At 47.8% G+C, this 21,501-nt stretch overlaps 1 protein-coding gene across 1 annotated transcript; it reads right to left on the reverse strand.

Moving 5' to 3' along the window:
* Window positions 1–13,127: 13,127 nt before the first annotated feature.
* OTP86 (Tetratricopeptide repeat (TPR)-like superfamily protein) lies at window positions 13,128–16,458 on the reverse strand. Its single transcript, XM_048701950.2, has one exon. The coding sequence runs from the start codon at window positions 16,410–16,412 to the stop codon at window positions 13,542–13,544; it is 2,871 nt and encodes a 956-aa protein (XP_048557907.1). The 5' UTR covers window positions 16,413–16,458; the 3' UTR covers window positions 13,128–13,541.
* Between the last annotated feature and the right edge of the window lie 5,043 nt (window positions 16,459–21,501).

Consider the following 21,501-nt stretch of genomic DNA (forward strand, 5'->3'; position numbering starts at 1 on the left):
AGTTGGCCTCAGCCTGTCGATGGATGAGCAGACCAGCAGCTGCTTTGCTCGACTTGATAAGTACTACCTCTGTTTGTTTTTATAAGACGTTGACACTGTTCAAAAACAGCACAAAGCAAGTTGTCTGAACGTCTTATAAAAACAAATGGAGGAAGTACTTAATTGTTCGCAGAGTGACGTGTTGACAGAAAACCACCTTGCCACGTGTTGTAGTTAACCAGGTCCCAAGGGTCACGTACATTCAGTAGGTCGAGTGTCCTCCTGTCGAAGTTGTTTAGATTCTGTTTAGGGAGGTGATCACCGTGTGAAATGACAGTGTTTGTACGAGTTCGGGGTTGCGTCGTATGGGTTGCGGATTCGGCGACGGGTTGGACACAACAACAAGAATATACGAGAGCAAATAAACAAAAATATTTGTCCGAGCAGACCGGTCATGATTTTGTTCTAATTAATACTAGTACTTAATTGTTCTCAGAGTGAACGCGTTGACAAAAAATTCCTTACTGTGCAGGAACAGATGAGGACGCAAATGTCTGAGGTGATTTTGTTAGTCTTAAAATTTACTGGCTCAACCTTTTCATCAGATTTTAGAAAAAAGGCTGGCGTTCAGTTTTAAATTAATAGTCCTTACAACCAACCAACGGTATAGTACAACAAAGAGGAACAACTCGAAGAAAGAGCTGCGGCAAGATAGATGGGTGCCCAGAGGCAGAAAAAAGGATCAAAAGATAAAGGAGAAGATACTGGAACCCTCGCACATACTTGAAAGACCAATGCTGCGAATGGAGCCAACTCAAGAAAGAGATCAACTGACAGAGGGGGTTATGACAATGCCATCGCCTGGGCGTCCAATAGACTAGCGCCATCCTGTTCCATCGCTCGAAGGAGCCCCCGGCTCGAGAGGCACCGCACCATCGGACGATGGAGTGTTCACCACCCTAGAACGCGGATGGGGACCAGGGCTAGGACACCAAAGGGAGGTCTTCTAGCATAACCACCTCGCCGAACCTAGCTCCGCACGGGAGCACCACCGTCGAGGCAAGGACCTGACACACAACAACAAGAAGTTGTTGTTCACAAAACTCACCCCAGGAACCAGCAACCTAGGACCTTGCTCACAAGACGGAGCCTCCAAGGAAGACACGCCAAGGCCGGCTAAGGAAAGTTGTAGACGACGCCTGAAACAGGACGCGTGGCAACGAAGGCCACACCTGCATGATGGGTGATGGAGTTCTGGATTAGGGGGTCCTCGGACAGCCGGACTATATACTTTGGCCGGATTGTTGGACTATGAAGATACAAGATTGAAGTTTCGTCCCGTGTCCGGGTGGGACTCTCCTTTGCGTGGAAGGCAAGCTTGGCGATTTGGATATGTAGATCTCCTTCTCTGTAACCGACTCTGTGTAACCCTAGCCCCCTCCGATGTCTATATAAACCGGAGGGTTTAGTCCGTAGGACAACAACGATCATAATCATAAGCTAGCTTCTAGGGTTTAGGCTCTACGATATCGTGGTAGATCAACTCTTGTAATACTCATATCATCAAGATCAATCAAGCAGGAAGTAGGGTTATTACCTCCATCGAGAGAGCCCGAACCTGGGTAAACATTGTGTCCCCCGCCTTCTGTTACCATCAACCTTAGACGCATAGTTCGGGACCCCCTACCCGAGATCCGCCGGTTTTGACACCGACATTGGTGCTTTCATTAAGAGTTCCACTGTGTCGTCACGATAATGGCTTGATGGCTCCTTCGATCATCGGCAACGACGCGATCCAGGGTGAGGTTTTTCTCTCCGGACAGATCTTCGTATTCGACGGCTTCGTACTGTGGGCCAACTCGCTTGACCATCTGGAGCAGATCAAGAGCTACGCCCCTGGCCGTTAGGTCAGGTTTGGAAGCTTGAAATATACTGCCGACATCCGGGGAGACTTGATCTTCGACGGATTCGAGCCCTTGTCAGGTGCGCCGCACAATCACGACGAGCATGACTTAGCCCTGCCGTCGAACGGTGTTTGGGAGATCACACCTGCGGCTACTCTGGCCCTCAATCCGGAGCAGATCGTGTCGTCCGAGGACGGGTGGGTGGACCCCGCCACGGAGGCCGCACACTCAGTGGCGATAGAGTGAATACTGATTTCACCTCCTATGAGACCTGTGTCATCGGACCCTTGGATTCGTCCTCGGCCACAGGCTTCGAACCGCTTGCGTTCGTGCCTATCGAATCTGATTGGGCACTGATCATGGAGTTTACCTCTGCGGATATCTTTCAGCACTCGCCCTTGGGCGACGTGCTAAATTCATTGAGGTCTCTCTCCTTGTTAGGAGACCATTGGCCGAACTATGTCTGACTTGAGTGGGAAGCGGAGGACGAAGAAATCCATTACTCACCCACCACCCACTTAATAGCCACTGTCGACGACTTAACCGACATGCTTGATTTCGGCTCCGAAGACATCTACGGTATGGACGACGATGCAGGAGAAGAACTGGAACCACCGCCCACAGGGAACTGGACAACCACCTCATCATATGATATATATATATATATATGTGGTGGACACCCCAAAAGAAAGTGATGGCAATAAGGCAACGGAGGATAATCCCCTCGAGAAGCAATGTAAGCACCGGCGTCATCGACGCCGCTCTAAGCCCCGCCATAGCAAAAGCAACGATACTGGCACAAGAGACAATAACGCTGCGGATAGTGCCGAAGACGAAGACAATCCCCTCCAGCCAGGCTTCGAGCGGGAGGATGGGCAAGATAGCCCTAAGGAACAGGCGACAGACGGAGAATCATAGGATGAAAATTACATGCCCCTCTCCGAAGACGAGGTGAGCCTCGGCGACAAAGAATTCATCGTGCCTGAGGATCCCGTCGAGCAGGAGCGCTTCAAGCACCGGCTTATAGCCACAGTAAAAAGCCTGAAAAAAAGGAGCAGCAGCTTCAAGCTGATCAAGATCTGCTAGTGGATAGATGACCGAGGTCCTGGTAGCCGAGGAATACGAACTCGAATGCCCAACCAAAAGCTACCCAAAGCGCATGTTGCTACCCCAACTCGAGGAGGAAGCATTAAAGCCTACACTACCAACGTATGATGCGGCTGACCGGCCACCTCGTGGCCGAGACAAAGCGGCATATCAGCCCGAAGTCCAGCCCGCACCCCGTCACCAGTCAAACAAAAACACCAAGGCCCGGGGCTACACGCAAGACCTGCGAGACGTATTGGAAAACAAAGCAGGACATACAAATCGATCTACGGATCACGGGGGCGCGCCCCAACACGTGACGATGACCGTCACGCCGGATATACTAAAAGCAAATCCAGCTGGGCCGAATATAGCAGACAAGACTCGTATGAACTGCGTCGTGATATAGCCCGGCACAGAGGTGCCGCACACCCCCTATGCTTCACCGACAAAGTAATAGATCACGAATTCCCGGAAGGGTTTAAACCCGTGAACATTGAATCATATGATGGTACAACAGACCCCGCGGTATGGATTGAAGATTTCCTCCTCCACATCCACATGGCCCGCGGTGACGATCTACATGCCATCAAGTACCTCCCACTAAAACTCAAAGGGCCGGCTCGGCATTGGCTGAATAGCCTGCCGGCAAATTCCATTGGCAGTTGGGAGAACTTGGAAGACGCATTCCTTGACAATTTCCAGGGCACCTATGTGCGACCACCGGATACTGATGACTTGAGTCACATAACCCAACAGCCCTGGGAGTCAGCCAGGAAATTCTGGACTCGGTTCCTAACTAAAAAGAACCAAATTGTCGACTGTCCGGATGCCGAGGCCTTAGCGGCATTTAAGCATAACATCCGAGACGAGTGGCTCGCCCGACACCTCGGCCAAGAGAAGCCGAAGTCCATGGCAGCCCTCATGACATTCATGACCCGCTTTTGTGCGGGCGAGGACAGCTGGCTGGCTCGCAGCAACAACACATCAAGAAATCCTGGCAATTCAGATGCTAGAGATAGCAACGGCAAGCCACGTCGCAACAGAAACAAGCGCCGCAACAACGGCGACAACTCCGAAGACACGACAGTCAATGCCGGATTCAGTGGCTCTAAATCCGGTCAGCGGAAAACGCCGTTAAAAAGAAGCAATCCGGGCCCGTCCAATTTGGACCGCATACTCGATCGCTCGTGTCAAATTCACGGCACCCCCGATAAACCATCCAACCACACCAACAGAGAATGTTGGGTGTTCAAACAGGTCGGCAAGTTGAATGCCGAAAACAAGGAAAAAGGGATGCATAGCGACGACGAGGAGGAGCCCCGGCCGCCGAACACAGGAGGACAGAAGAAATTTCCTCCCCAAGTAAAAACGGTGAACATGATATACGCAACCCATATTCCCAAGCGGGAACGGAAGCGTGCACTAAGGGACGTCTTTGGGATGGAGCCACTCGCCCCAAAGTTCAACTCATGGTCTTCTTGTCCGATCACTTTCGATCGCAGGGACCACCCTACTAGTATCCGTCATGGCGGTTCTGCTGCATTGGTCCTTGACCCCATCATTGACGGATTTCACCTCACTCGAGTCCTTATGAACGGTGGCAGCAACCTGAACCTGCTCTATCAGGATACAGTGCGTAAAATGGGTATCGACCTCTCGAGGATCGAACCCACAAAAACCACCTTTAAAGGTGTCATACCAGGTGTAGAAGCCTGTTGCACGGGCTCAATCACACTGGAAGTGGTCTTCGGATCTCCGGACAACTTCCGAAGCGAGGAGTTGATCTTCGATATCGTCCCCTTCTGCAGTGGCTATCACGCATTGCTCGGACGAACCGCATTCGCCAGATTCAATGTGGTACCGCATTATGCATACCTCAAGCTCAAAATGCCAGGACCTTGCAGGGTTATAAAAGTTAATGGAAACACAGAATGCTCGCTCCGTACGGAGGAGCACATCGCGGCCCTCGCAACAGAAGTACAAAGCAGCCTTCTGAGGCAAACCACCAATTCGGTGATAAAGCCCCCGGACACCTTCAAGCGAGTCAGGAGTACCCTGCAACAGGATCGCCCGACACGTTCAGAGCTCGCCTATCAATTCGGCCTCCGTCCTAGTCAGAGTCAAGTGGCGAAATTTACGCCACGCGTACATAATTACGCACTTAAGATACCATGGGCATAGGCGGAGGCACGGCTATGGCACGACCCACAATGCGGCTCAAACGCCTCAGGACCCGTATATCTTTACCATTTTCTTCCTTTCAGGACCCTATTCTCTGAAGGCCCTCTCCGGTAGCCTGATTATCGGACACATCACGGGAAGGAAACACCAAGGAAGCAAGCAGCTTTGACGTACAAGGGAATCCCCAGGTGGTCTCTGATAACGATCGCTATACCTGTTTTACATACCCACACGCAGCTTGCCTTTGGATAGGACATGTTAAATAGTCCTATTTTTGCTTATTGCACTACTTGTATACATACGCTTTGACGTATCATTTAAATAACAATGTACATCGTTAGATTATTATTGCATTTCTTCATCTTTTTTCTTGTTTGCTTATTTACGACAAATTACACTCGTGCATTCTGGTACGTCCAGTGCGCCAGGGGCTTCAGTGTACCCCATAACACAGCAAGAAAAGTCCGAACACTTTCAACAGTGCGGCACCCCGAACTTATAGAATTATATGCATCAGCTCCGAATCATGTCTTGGGTCAATAGTTGGGTTTGCCCGGCTCCCATGTTTTGGTACCTTATGTTCCGCTATATCGGCTAAGGTGGCACTGGGAGAACTACTATGATTGTGTCCCGATTCTTCCGGACGAGCACCTCAGTAGAGAAAACTGAAAACTGACTGTCATGATGCGGCGAGAGCTGGTCGCTGTTTGAGAGGTCTCAAATTCTTAAAGATTTTTTCTGCTTCGGGCGAGGAATCGGCATTGTCCAATTTAGGTGTATATAGCGCCCCAAGTTTGGCCTTCCGAATACTAGAGGCTTCGTCAAAATTTAAAATTATAGACTTCTATGCCTAAGTGAGAGTGATAAAGCTGCATAGTCTGATTGCCTTGTTTGCTGCGCTAAACACCTCCTTAAAGGATCAATTTTTTTGGATAAAGAATGTTTAAGATTTATCCCAAACACCTCAGTACTAGTTACATGGGGGCAGAAGCCGATGATAGGCCAACTCTAGCCTAGGATGATGGTGTCATTCTCTAGCCGAACGCGGAACATTCCATTGGGTAGGGCTTCCGTAACTAAACCTTCGAAAGTTACTTTTGCTTCTCTCGGGTTTTTTTTTCTCTCCTATTTTTTTTTCTGTCATATTTTTTTTTCTCCTATTTTTCTATTTTTATTTTAAAAATAGGAAGGGCGAGATAGAATTCGAGCACGTGAAGCCCCAATTCTTGACTGAAAGGGACACCAAAGGCCTCTGCACTCCCTCTCTATCTATCCAAGAGATGGAAGGGCAGAGCTTTTTTTTGGTTTTTTCATCTTTTCATCAAAGAGTTGAACAATGAAGATAGATGGCAAGTGCCTGATCGATTTGATCAGGCCGTTTATAAACAGTCGCGCAGAAGGTAATATTTTAAATCAACAAGCGTTATATAGCGCACATGAACTCGTTTTCATATTACAGGATCACATGAGTACATTCATTCAAATATTACATCCTTAGCACATTCCTCCGCCACAAGGCGGGCACCCTTCAGGACACTGTCATAATACTTTTTGGGGTGGCGATGCTCCTTGCCCTCCGGTGGCCCCTCCTTCACCAACTTTTCAGCATCCATCTTCGCACAGTGCACTTTCGCACGGGCAAAGGCCCTGCGCACACCTTCAATGCAGACGAACCGCTTTATGACTTCAAACTGTGGGCATGCATTCACAAGCCGCTTTACCAGGCCGAAGTAGCTGCCAGGCAGGGGCTCGCCAGGCCACATCCGGACTATGAGACCCTTCATGGCCAGTTCATCCGCCTTGTGAAGCTCGACCAGTTGCTTCAGCTGGTCGCTCAAGGGCATCGGATGTTCGGTCCCAGCATATTGAGACCAGAACAATTTTTCCGTCGAGCTTCCTTCCTCGTCCCGGTAGAACTCCGGGCATCCGATACGCTGCGTGGTAGATCTACGAACACTCCTGGAGAGCTTCAAATTCAGGTAAGTAAAAGGAAAGTCTCCTTCACATGCTTGCTTTGTATAATGAATCCCTTACCTGCCGCTATCTTCTTGACCGCCTGAATCTCCTGGAGGGCCTTTTGGGCTTCGGCCTTGGCATTTTGTGCGTTCTCGAGGGCCTTTGCAAGCTCGGACCCCTGCGTCTTAGAGTCACGCTCCAAGGACTCATATTTCTTGATGAAATCCTGGAGCTCTTGCTGAACCTCGCCGACTCGGGCCTCTTGCTTCTCGTGCTCGATGCGCTCCTTGGCCGCTCTGTCTTCGGCCTCGGACAGCGCCTTCTTCAGGGCCGCCACTTCGGTCGTGCCCCCTAGCAAAATTCATGATGATCCTATGATCTAATGACCACTTTTTTCTTTATCAATATACAGACGGGGTATCACTTACCTTTGTTCTCTTCGAGCTGCCTCTTGGTAAGGCCGAGCTCTTCCTCGGACCGATCAAGGTCCCGCTTCAGTCCGGAGACCTCCGCAGTACGAGCGGCAGCGGCCAGCAGCGAAGCCTGCTTATTCACATAGACATATTCTGATCAGACTCCTATGATTGTTATTTGATCCTCTGTTCGGCCTTTCTTTGCGAACACCAAACAGAGCATCAGGGGCTACTGTCTATGCTGTGATATTTTCTCATAATTTGATTACTTACCTCAAAGCCTGTTAGGAGGCTGGCACAGGCTTCGGTCAATCCGCTTTTGGCGGACCGAACCTTCTCGACCCCCGCACTCATGATGGTGCGGTGCTCTTCGTCAATGGAAGCGCCGCGGAGCGCTTCCAGCAAGTTGTCCGATGCCTCTGGATGGACAAAGGCCATCGGCACAGACGGCTCGCCCCCCTTAGCGAGGGGTCGCCTGACATAATCCGGAACCATTAGAGGTTCCGGCGCAGTATCCGGCTGGGGGCCAGACTTGCTGCGACCCCCGTCATTAGAACCCATGGGAGTCTTACCCCCCATGCGCCCGACATCTGGGATGTCGCCTTAGGGCGCCTCTAGAATTACCTCCCCTTGGTCCGGTGCCCTTTGAGACAACACCTTGATGTCGTCCGTGGGCCGGGGGAGGTGGCTATCGGGAGTGAATCGCTGTTCATCGCCGACTGGCCCAAAGACTCATTCGAAGAGGATATGTCGATGTGGGCTTTGGATGGACTGCACGATCATGTTTGACATGATAAGAAGCAATAAAACAAAACATACCAGAACTATTATAGTATTCGGATACTTACGACTTCGCCAGGGGCTTGTCCCTAGGCAACCACTCCTCGTCGATGTAAGAGACTGTTGTGGAGTGGTCCGGAAGGAGGGTCCTTCCCTTCTTAGACCCTTCGGCCTCCCAGATGGGCGGCCTTCCTTTTCTTGTCCCCCCCCGGTTGGGGGGGGGAGAACTTTCCTCTTCCGCCTCCTCGTTTTCGTGGGAGGAGTGCGCCTCGGTGTTTTCGGACAAGGAGTCCGATACAACCTTGCGCCAGAGACCTTTCCTGGTCCCCGCGGCCTTCTTCTTGGCCTTCTTCTCCGGCGCCTCATAGGCCGCTGGAACCAGCATCTCCGTTAAGAGAGCCTTTGCTGGATCTTCGGGCAGTGGGGCCGGACAATCGATCCGCTCCGCTGTCGCTACCCAGTCCTATTAAAAAATGGCATGGAGGCTCAGATCCCTCACATGATTATACTGGGGAAAGGAACATCTTGTGAGATATAAAGAGCTTACCGGATTGGCAGGGCGCTTTGCGCTGAGTCCGCGATCCTCGGTAAGGGGAGGAGGAACCTAGGCGGCCTTGAACAACACCTTCCAGACGTCTTTGTGCGTAAGCTCTCGCAGCGTCTGGTGCTCGGCCGGGTCGAACTCCCACATATTGAATGCCCGTCTTTGACACGGAAGGATCCAGCGGAAGAGCATGACCTGGACCACGTTGACAAGCTTGATTTTCTTGCTTATCATATTTTTAACACAGCTCTGGAGTCCGGTCAGCTCCACCGATGAACCCCAGGATAGGCCCTTCTCTTTCCAGGAGGTGAGCCGCGTGGGGATGCCGAATCAAAATTCGAGGGCCGCTGCCACCTAGTTGGTGTTGCGTGGCTCGGTGATATAGAACCACCCCGATTGCCACCCCTTCACGGTCTCCACACAGGAGCCTTCGAGCCAGGTGACATTGGGCATTTTGTCCACCATGGCGCCTCCGCACTCCGCTTGCTGGCCTACCACCACCTTCGGTTCACGTTGAAGGTCTTCAGCCACAGGCCGAAGTGGGGCTTGATGCGGAGGAAGGCCTCGCACATGACGATAAATGCCGAGATGTTGAGGATGAAATTGGGGGCCAGATCATGGAAGTCCAGCCCGTAGTAGAACATGAGCCCGCGGACAAATGGGTGGAGGGGAAATCCCAGTCCGCGGACGAAGTGGGTGAGGAATACAACCCTCTCATGGGGTTCTGGAGTAGGGACGATCTGCCCCGCGTCTGGGAGCCGGTGTGCAATGTCTGTGGCCAGGTATCCAGCTTCCCGGAGCTTTGTAATGTCCTCCTCCGTAACGGAGGAGACCATCCACTTGCCTCTCGCTCCGAACATGTTTGGAATGGCTTTGCGGAGAAGATGAGAACTTGGGCGCTGGAGCTCGAGTGTGCGAGAATGGATGGACTGGGGAAGAAGAAGGCGTGGGTGAAAAAGAGGAATCCTTGTCCCTTTATAAAGGCGGTAGAAACTATGCGCCTCCCCACTTGCCCCACAAAATCGCTTATTCCCCAAGCGTCGCGATTGATGGCATGGTTGGGTTACCCACACCTGTATTGATGAGAATCCCGTGATAAGGGAAACACGATCTCCGCTTCGACAAGACGTGCCAATAAAACCGCCTCACAACACGTGCAGTGGCAGGCTGGGAAAAACGGTTCGTAATGACCGGACCACGGCAGGATGTCATGTTATGAAAAGTTGTCAGCAGATTAGATTTGTGGAATATTATACTCTCCACGGTGGTATATAGAATTTGTTTTACAGAGCCGGACACAATCTTTGTGTTCAAAATCTTCTATGGAGTATTCGGAGAAGGAACCCGCCTTGCAATGCCGAAGACAATCTGCGCGCCGAACTCATCGTCATTGAAGCCTGCTTCAGGGGCTACTGAGCGAGTCCTGGATTAGGGGGTCCTCGGATAGCCAGACTATATACTTTGGCCGGACTGTTGGACTATGAAGATACAAGATTGAAGGCTTCGTCCCGTGTCCGGGTGGGACTCTCCTTTGCGTGGAAGGCAAGCTTGGCGATTCGGATATGTAGATCTCCTTCTCTGTAACCGACTTTGTGTAACCCTAGCCCCCTCCGGTTTCTATATAAACCAGAGGGTTTAGTCCGTAGGACAACAACGATCATAATCATAGGCTAGCTTCTAGGGTTTAGCCTCTACGATCTCGTGGTAGATCAACTCTTGTAATACTCATATCATCAAGGAGGAAGTAGGGTATTACCTCCATCGAGAGGGCCTGAACCTGGGTAAACATTGTGCCCCCCGCCTCCTGTTACCATCAGCCTTAGACACACAGTTCGGGACCCACTACCCGAGATCCGCCGGTTTTGACACCGACAATGGGCGCCCCCCGAATGAGCCACCTCACCTCCCACATGGCCGAGACAACACACGAGCACTCGCACAATGACACCCGCCGGAAAGGTGCCACCGTGCCCACCATTCGAAGCCTCCGCTCCGGAAACCAAGGGAATCCATCCTCACCCACCACACACATGGCGATGGACGGCAAGCATGCAGCAGGCCACCCCTACTGCCGCACTGTCGCAGCTCCGCCACCCACAACACCCACAACCGGCCCCATTCACCCGTACGGAGACAAACCCTAGATCTGCCTGTTGAGCATCCCAGATGAGCAAGGGCTACCAACAGGATAAGGGCCATGCCCACGGAGTCGATCAGATCGGAGGCAGTCCGCCGGAGCTGGTGGATCCGGCAACCGGTGACGGTCGGGACACCCACACACTCAACCTTTCAGATGAATTCCCTATAGTAAGATCTATGGACATGTCTTCATATAGTGAACGTAAGTAGATGTTGGATATGTTTATTGTGTTTGTATCTTTTTTATGCTTCATTTTAAGCCAATTAAATTCACCTTTTGTAAAAAAAAGTGAATATACATGCATGTACCGTATTTCTAAAAGAACCGGATGAACGAGTGAGACCACTCAATTGCTTTTGTGTTAACACAAGGAATTCACACAACTTGCCCAGCAGAGCTCATGAGAGGGCTGGATACCTGGATGCTGGCACCAGGAAGTGAGAGTCTCAAGAGGCCCGCAGTGTGGAACGTTGTGTTATAGTTTTTGAGTAGTACATGGATATTTTGTAAGAAAAAAAGAGTAATGCATGGATTTATATACTTAGGTGTTGACCATAGAGCATAAAAAACGAACGAAAAAGAAGACCACACATTCAAAAAAAATTGTAAGATAGAGCTGCAAAGACAAACAAGACAATTCAACCGAAAACAATTTGTAAAAGCTTCTTCTTGTTGATCTTGTGAAATTTAGACCATTTATTTCAAAAAACAGACCATTTAATTGCTTATGTACACAAGATCCGTTGGAACATAATTTGTGAGATGGTTGATGTGGTTATAGTGTCCTTCGGATAAATGTCGGTCAAAGAAGATAACCAAAGTCACTTAGAGCTCTCTAGGCCTCCCATAAAACTTAACTCTCCATATAACCTGAATTTCAAAAAAAAAAAACTCCATATAACCTGCCTAAACTTAACTCCTCGCAATTTGAGAAGTTAAACTTTCTTCCGCCTAGTCCTTCCCTTAAATTTAACTCCTTATGCTCCATGTGCTATATCTTTCATCCTTTTACATATATAAATCCCTAGTCAACTACATTTGCACCACATATTAATTCAAACCTTGATATTTCTAATGCAGACGTAAAGAGCATTTCCAGTTTATCGTTTTCAAATTTGAACATTCAAATTCAAGCACAACATATGGTCCAAATAAAGTAAACAGTCCAAAAAATATGATAGAAGCATGATGAATCACTAAGAACTATGAAGTTTCCACAACTGCTCCACAAGATCATCTCAGAGTTGGTCATGGGCTTCCTAGTTTCTAGTCTTTCGATGCACTTCGAGGAATCTCTGGATCTTTTGCTTGATATGCCAACGTGATGTCTATTCCATTGTAGGCATAGTCATGGTTCTCATGTTGGCCTTACTAATCCTTGATGATCATGTTTTGTAAGATTGCAACAGGGTCATGTAAAATAACAAAGTGAGCTTGTCTTATATTTAGTCCTTAGAAGAGGGATCGATATAGGCCGCAAAATCTTTTTTGTTTTACTGCGTTGGCAAGGTCCTGAACTTGACCTCTTGGTTCGGATACTATATACTGAATTTATGCTCCGGTCAACTAATTCAAAAGTCCAAACTAATGGACAGAGGTGGGCAATTTTTTCCAACACTAATATGCATGTCTATTATTGTCCAGTATGAATTCCTTTCTTTTACTATACATATCAATACCAGTATGCCTAGGCTCAGTTGTACAACTAAAATCGAGCGGGGTGTGTACGTCAGTAGCAGTGTGTTCACAGATTACATAATCACGTGCGAAGATTTGTTTCTTCCGTTGCAACACACGGACACCAAATGCTAGTAAAGCTAGATCCAAACATTTCTTCTAAAAAGGTTGTCCATCAATTTTTAGGGCTAAACTTCTCAGCAAAACACCGCATACGTTAGTGAAAGTAGGGATTACCTTTTTGACATGAAGTCAACGATCGGTCTTTGCTCTGAAGAGCCTGTAAATTTGCATGTCACAATCTCTGAATCTGAATGGATCCCCCACTTCTTTTTTTGCGAATTTGAATGGATCCGGTTTTCTTGCGGTGCATGATACACACATACGGAAAATAACTGTGGTCAGCATGTTCACTTGGTTCCGCTCTGTGTATTTCTGTAGCACTATTTGTTGTTTTCAAGTGATTGACGTGCTGCATGAATTAGTTATGCACAAATTAGTAATAATAGTACATCAATCACTAGAGTAATAATCATCATTTCTTGGACTCTCGGGTGAACTGTAGTCAAGAATACCATCGCCTACCAGAAAATGGTCAGTCTTCGGATGCTGACTACTCACTCACTCGGTCCAGAGAAAAGGGAGAAAATCATTATACACCATGTTATCACTGTTGCCTATCCATCGCTGTTGAGTGTTGATCTACAAACAACGATAAGATGTCATGGTTGAATATTTCGTAACTTAAGTTGTGTTTTTTGTTCACAACCTCTGAACCCTACCTAACCCTTCTCCCCGATACACTGGTCATGGAAATCTCACGTGTTTATGAACAAGAGCAAAAATCCATCTACTAAGTTTCATGAAGGGAGAACCATTCACCAGAAGTCCCCACAGGAACAAGATCCACCTCTGAAATGGTGGAATCTGTTGGCGTCACGGACCACGATTTCCCTCTCGAACAGCTTCGACACTAGCTTGGTGAACTCATGGCAGTCAGCGCAAACTCTGAGGTTCTTGGCTATCCTTAGAGGCGTGCCTGGGCGCGTGCTGATCAAACCAAACGAGATCGCAAGCCTCTCACTGTGCCTGTGCAGCACATCCACCTTCTCTTCTTCACTAACGTCATGCAGAACAAATCTTGTATCCTCAATGTACCCACCTTCTTTTCTCAGTTTTTCTGTTATTTCGGCAAGTTTGAGATGGATTCTCTCCGCGTCTCTGTGTGTATGATCCCTTGCGGTGAAGGTGTGGACGTTGTTTCCAATCTCTATCCAGCTGCAGGCCGGGTCTTTCCTCAGCCCACGTTCTGAAATCCTGGCTCTGACCTCCTTGGCATTGTTCCACTTGCCCATCTCAGCAAAAACGTTTGATATAAGGACATAATTACCTGGGTTATCTGGTTCCAACTCAAGAAGCTTGTCGGCTGCAACCATAGCGAGCTCGTGGTTCTTGTGTATACGGCATGCCCCAAGGAGTGCGCACCACACCACTGATTTTGGTTCCAAAGGCATAGACTTGATGAACTCGTACGCATCCTCGGTCTTGCCTGAGCGGCCAAGAAGATCAACCACACAAGCATAGTGTTCCTGCCATGGTTCTAACCTGTACATGGTCTCCATCATATCTAGATAACATTTGCCCTCATCGACAAGCTTTGAGTGACTACAAGCATATAGCAGAGCGAGAAATGAAACATGGTCAGGAGCAACACCAGTTTCTACCATTCTCTCGAAAAGGTCTATAGCTTGCTTGCCATGACCATGCATCCCAGCTGCATTAATCATCGCTGTCCAGAGAACTACGTCTTTACATTTCGCTCCATTAAATACTTTGAGAGCATTGCTCATGCTTCCGCAACCAGAATACATGTCTACCAGGGAACTAACCGTGGCACCTTCCATAAGAAAATTCCTTCTGATGAGAAAGCCATGAACTTCCTTCCCTTTTGCCAAGGATGACAAATCAGCTATAGCCCCGAGAATACTTACTAGTGCTACAGAATCAGGTTGAATATCTGTATTTTGCATCTCTGCAAACAAGGCAACAGCTTCATTTAACAGCCCGCTGTTTGCGTAACAGTTTATCATACTAGTCCATGTGACAATGTCTTTTTCCTCTACTGTTTCAAACATTCTAAGTGAATGGTAAACCTCTCCACACTGCCCATATATATCTAGGATTCTGTTCTTCAGTACCAAATCAAGCAAATCATTTCTAATAGCATACGAATGCAGTTGCTTTGCCAGCAAACTGGTTTTCAAACCACTGCATGCTTCTAAAATACTTCCGATCATCATGGGATCTACCTTAATGCCCTCTTTCCGAGCTTCTCTAAACTTTTCCAGTGCCTCAAAATGCTGGGAACTCCGAGCATAACAAGTAATAATGGTAGTCCATGATATGTAGTCTTTAATCCTCATCCTTTCAAATACATGGGTAGAGTACTCTGTGTACTGACACTTCATGTACATGTCCATCAATGTATTTCCAACCTGTGTGTCTGTATCTAGCCTCTGCTTTATAGCATATGCATGAACCTCTCTGCCATTGAGTAACCAGCCCAATTGGCCGACTGCAGAACACAAGCTCACAATACAAGCATGGTCAGGCTGAAAACCACCTTGAAGCATTTCACCAACAAATTTGATGGCCTCGGCATATAAACCATTTTGGACATAACAGGACAGCATCGAGTTCCATGAAATGTAGTCTTTCTCATTAATCTCACGGAATACTCTATGAGCGCTGTACACATGGCCACATTTTGTGTACATAACAAGCAAAGCATTGCGCTGGATATTAACCTGACTGCCACACTTCAAAATTGCTGCATGTAGCTCCCTGCCAAGATTCAGCTGGGCTAACTCTGTACAGATCTGTAGCACCCCAACAGTTGTGTAAGAATTCATACTTAAACCAGCCCTCTGCATCCCTCGAAACAAGTTCAGAGCTTTCAAGAACATGCCGTTCTGCATACAGCCTGATATCACTGAATTCCACGACGCGACATCCCTCCCGCCTTGCAGCCGCTCAAACACCTGCAACGCAGAATCTAGAATGCCGCACTTGGCATACATCGCAATGAGCGCATTGGCCACAAGGGTGCTGCTATCAAGCCTGTGCTTAACCGCCAGCCCGTGCACCTCCCGCCCGCAACGACCATGCCCCTCCATCCCACACGCCTTGAGCACGGAGGCGAGCGTGCACCCATCAGGCGCCATCCCCGTCGCCGCAGACCAACGCATCGCCCTGTACACGCCCAAGGCTTCACTAGCGCTCCCGGACGACAGGTACGCCCCAGTAAGGGCGTTCCAGGAGAAGACTGTCCGGGCAGACATTCCGTCGAACAGGCGGCGTGCGTCCTCGACGCGCCCGCACTTGCCATACATGAAGAGCAGCTTGGTCGCGAGGAACCCGTCGTCGCCATCCAAAGAACCGGTGGCCACGGCATGCGCATGGACCTGGGCGCCCTGCGCGGCCGCCTTCTCGGCCGCGACGAGGTCAAGGACCAGGCCGTAGTGGTCCTGGGAAGGGACGCGGCCCGGCGCTCCGGCGGTGAGCAGTCGAAGGGCTTGCCGCAGGTTGCCTTCCCTGCATAGCTGCTTCAAGGAGGTGTGGTCTGGAGACGAGGTGGCGGGTAGAGTGGGTGAGAATTTTTTGTAGGGGATTTGGCTTGGTGGGAGGGAGAGCACGGTGGTGGCCATGGCAGCCGTGGGCTTGGAGGCTCTTCCGAGCCGAACGCTCATGTCAGTGTCATCACGAAAGAGTGATGTGGATTACAATTTCGATTAAATGTTTCAAAAGGGTGCGGATAAAAGTGCGGGTGCTAGAATTTTTTAGATGGTTTTGTAATAAATTTTTCATAGCAAAAATGCGCTTTTAGATGTAGATGATGGAGTAAAAAGCACATAACCATCATACTTGTGGCGTAATTAGCAGAACAGTACTGCTAGTCTTAGTCGACGGGCCAGCCATTCAATCTTTAGCAGCTTGTAGATTCGAGCTGGGAGCGCTTTGTCTCTGTTTTGGCCTATCTAAGGCATGGACCGGCCCACTTTGTTTTCTCCCTATCAAACCCGTGATCCCCTGTGCGAGCGCTGCTAATGGACTGGGGCTATGCTGTATTTCAGTGTTTCTTTTCTGTGTTTGTTTTTGGGCCGCATTAAAGTGAAGAAGGGGAAGCGGCCACCCGTGGAGTGAGCTTCCCCCTATACCATTCTTCATTTTTTTCTTATTTGTCCTATTCTTGTTGGTGGTACACCATAGATCTGAAGAGATTAGGGTCGTTTTTTGTGTGGATCAAGCGAAGATTAATAGCTTTAACTCTATGATCAACTCCAGGATTGTTAGTTATTTTTTCGTGTCATTATTGTTCAAGCACTCAATATATTGGAGATGTTTTTTCCGTGGTTCATGCGGATGTAAGGTTTGGGGTAGTTTTTGTAGTGCATCAAGAGCGAGCGAGCGGCTGCTTTTGTTTTTTTGTTAGGTGCTGCAGATGTAACGCCAAGTAAACTGCACTCTTTAGTGTTTAATTTCAGTTAGGTTCAGTTAGTTTAATTCTTTTTGCTTCTTAGTCTGAAATTCATGTCTGCTACATTGTAGAAGTTCGTCACTGTGCCTATGTATCCAATAGAGTGGATGGGATTTTGTATGTCTATATCCCCCCCCCCTCCCCACGCCTGTTTTTTTTTTCTGTTTTGTATCAAATATGTGATTAGTAGTTTCAAGCAGAGAATCACCCCTATAGTTTAGACCTTATTTTTTTAGGTTTGATTTTTTTGTGCGTTCATGCGCAATAGTGTCTCTCGCTCTAGTGTGTTTATCAGCATTGTCGGTATGGTGGATTTTTGATGATGAAACTGGATTCTTTGCTTGTAGCTAGATTCACTTACCTCGCTAAATAAAGCCCCGTTTTTATGTGTCACTCTTTTCTGTCATTCAGATTTTTTTTTGGCTTTTTTTGCTGCGTTTTTTGAGGTTCTTTCCAGTAAAGATTATTTTACAACCAGCAGTACTAAATTTCTTAATAGGCCAAGAGACTGAGATGCAGTGTGCTTCTCCGCTGGATTGTATTGGAAGTAGTTTTTTATCAACATATTTTTTTATGCTTGTAGGTACTTATAGAGAAATTTTTACACGCTCTGTACATCCTCTATACAGAGAGTATAGTGCACTTTTTTTACCCTCTGTTCATGAGTAGGTGACAAGACAGATGTGTGTTTAGGATTTTTTTTTTGCTAAGTTAAACATTCTTTTTTTTTAGTATATCAACCTCTGCTAGTTATCCTTTTTTGGACACTTTTTTTTATCTGGTCAGTGCTATCACTTATACTGTTCTTTACTGGGATATTTTTGGTGTTTCAAGAAGTGCTTCTCTCATATCCCCTCATACACATTACTGAAACCATTAGTAGGAGTGATTCAATCCCTTGTTTTGCTTTATTCTAGTCGAGATTAGTAGGTCGAAGAATAGGATTTTGCTGAAACATTACTTTCGCGAAGTCAGTTCCATGTTTTTTGAGGATTATCTCTAAACTCAAATCCCCTCATACATTACTGGCCATCATTAGGAGTTGTATAGTCCTTTTGTTTGTTTTACTTAGGTTTTTCGCTGAAATCTTTTCTCTCGAAACAAGAGAGATTTTTTATTACTGAATGTATTAGCAGTAGTGTGGTATGTTTATTTTATTTCTCTAATCTGCAACATGTTTTTTCTGAAATCTTTTCTTTTTGTAAACAGGAGATATTACCGCTGATATCTATCACTAGAGTGGTTTTTTTCTTTTGCTTAGACTCTTTTTTTTAATTATGAAGCATGTTCAAATCTATCATTTTTTTGCGTAGTCAAAAAGAGAATGATTTAATGAAAGTAAGTTTCGAGCAGCAGCATGTTTTCTGTACTTTTCTTATTTTCACGCTAAAAACCATATGAAATTAATGTGATGTTCATTTTTTCTTTTGTATATGAATTAATATGGTCTTTTTGATAGATTCATCATCCTTTTTATCTCCACATTGCAAATGTAAATATGTTTCTTTTTTTCATCAGCGGCGACGCCAATGATATATTATCATTATCTCGAAATCCTTTTTTCTTCGGAAGCATACAAGTTTTTTTTGCACTAAAAATCATTTAGCTGAATATGTACGCGTATCAGTAGCACAGATTTATGTTTTTTGCCTTTTTATTTATGCGCACAGGAGATGCTTTGCAGAGTTTGTCTTCTAACTTGGTCGCGACCGGGGGACCTTTGTTTTGTCAGAGGGGGCGGCGTCGAGAGAGAGGGGACAAGTTACATGTCCCAACACTAGGCATGCAACTACATGTCTTCTAACTTGGTCGCAACTGGGGACCTTTGTTTTGTCAGAAGGGACGGCGTCAAGAGAGAAGGCCCCAGCTACATGCTCAACTATACACACGCAACTGCAGGTCTTTTTTTCCAGCATGGTCGCAATTGACCTTTGTTTTGTCAGAGGGGGCGGCGTCAAGAGAGAGGGGACAAGTTACATGTCCCAACACTAGGCATGCAACTACATGTCTTCTAACTTGGTTGCAACTGGGGACCTTTGTTTTGTCAGAGGGGACGGCGTCGAGAGAGAAGGCCCCAGCTGCATGCTCAACTATACACACGCAACTGCAGGTCTTTTTTCCAGCATGGTCGCAATTGCATGTGTTATAACTTTGTCCCAACTTGAGTTTTTCAATTTTTTTGTTGTATGGGGAGAGGGGCGACAACCGTATGTTTTCTAACTTGATCGCAACCGGGTGACCTTTCTTTTTGTCGGAGGGGCGACGCCTAGACAGATGGGCCAGTTGCATGTCCCACACTAGGCACGAAACTGCATGTCTTCTAACATTGGTCGCAACTTGGGGGACCTTTGTTTTGTTGGAGGTGACGGCGTCGAGAGAGAGGGGCACAGTTGCATGCCCCACACTACGCACGCAACTACATGTCTTCGAGCATGGTCGCAACCGCATGCCTTATAACTTGGTTGCAACTCTGACTTTGCCAGTTTCATGTCCCACAATGGGCACGCAACTGCATGTCTTCTTACTTGGTTGCAATTGGGGACCTTTATTTTGTTGGAGGGAGCGGCGTCGAGAGAGATGGTCCCTAGTTGCATGTCCCAACTAGGCACGCAACTGCATGTCTTTTAACTTGGTCGCAACTGGGGGGATTTGTTTTGTCAGAGGGGACCGCACCGAGAGAGATTGGTCCAGGTGCATGTCCCACACTAGGCACACAACTCCATGCCTTCTAACTTGGTCGCAACTTGGGGGAACATTTGCTTTGTCGGAGGGGGCGACGGCGAGAGAGAGAGAGAGAGAGAGAGGCCCAGTTGCATGTCCCACACGAGACACACAACTGCAAGTCTTCGAGCATGGTCGCAACTGCATGTCTTATAACTTGGTTGCAACTCGACTTTTGCCAGTTTCATGTCTCACAATGGGCACGCAATTGCATGTCTTCCAACTTTTGTCGCAATTGGGGGACCTTTTGTTTTGTCGGAGGGGGCGGCGTCGAGAGAGACGGGGCCCAGTTGCATATCCCACACTAGGCATGCAACTGAATGTCTTCTTACATGGTCGCAATTGGGGGGAGGGCTTTTGTTTTGTCGGAGGGGGCGGCGTCGAGAGAGACGGGGCCCAGTTGCATATCCCACACTAGGCATGCAACTGAATGTCTTCTTACATGGTCGCAATTGGGGGGAGGGCTTTTGTTTTGTCGGAGGGGGCGCGTCGAGAGAGATGGGGCCAGTTGCATGTCCCACACTAGGCGCGCAACTGCATGTCTTCTGAGTTGGTCACAACTTGGGGGACCTTTGTTTTGTCGGAGGTGGCGGCGTCGAGAGAGAGAGGGGCCCAGTTGCATGCCCCACACTAGGCACGCAACTGCATGTCTTCGAGCATGGTCGCAACTGCATGTCTTATAACTTGGTTGCAACTTCGACTTTGCCAGTTTTGTGTCCCACAATGGGCATGTCTTCTTACTTGGTCGCAACTTGGGACTTTTGTTTTATCGGAGGGAGAGGCGTTGAGAGAGATGGGACCTAATTTCATGTCCCACACTAGGCATGCAACTGCATGTCTTTTAACTTGGTCACAACTAGGGGGGAGTTGTGTAGCCGGAGGGGGGCGCTGCTACGTCTTGAGCTTGCGTTGGTTTTCCCCGAAGAGGAAGGAATGATGCAGCAGAGTAGTGTAAGTATTTCCCTCAGTTTTTGAGAACCAAGGTATCAATCCAGTAGGAGCCCACGCTCAAGTCCCTCGTACCTGCACAAAGCGATAGCTACTCGCAACCAACGCGATTAGGGGTTGTCAATCCCATCACGGTCACTTACGAGAGTGAGATCTGATAGATATAATATTTTTGGTATTTTTGGTATAAAGATGCAAAGTAAAAAGTAAAAGCAAAGTAAAAAGCAAAGCAAGATTAAAGTGATGGAGATTGATATGATGAGAATAGACCCGGGGGCCATAGGTTTCACTAGTGGCTTCTCTCAAGAGCATAAGTATTCTACGGTGGGTGAACAAATTACTGTTGAGCAATTGACAGAATTGAGCATAGTTATGAGAATATCTAGGCATGATCATGTATATAGGCATCACGTCCGTGACAAGTAGATCGAAATGATTCTGCATCTACTACTATTACTCCACTCATCGACCGCTATCCAGCATGCATCTAGAGTATTAAGTTAAAAACAGAGTAACGCCTTAAGCAAGATGACATGATGTAGAGAGATAAATTCATGCAATATGAAATAAACCCCATCTTGTTATCCTCGATGGCAACGATACAATACGTGCCTTGCTGCCCCTTCTGCCAC

Source organism: Triticum urartu, chromosome 2A (assembly GCF_056163025.1).
Source record: "Triticum urartu cultivar PI428250 chromosome 2A, HENAU_Tu73, whole genome shotgun sequence".
NCBI classification, from domain to species: Eukaryota; Viridiplantae; Streptophyta; class Magnoliopsida; order Poales; family Poaceae; genus Triticum; species Triticum urartu.

Coding starts and splice junctions, on each gene's coding strand:
- OTP86 (XM_048701950.2), bottom strand. CDS start 16,412: ATGAGCGTTCGGCTCGGAAGAGCCTCCAAGCCCACGGCTGCCATGGCC.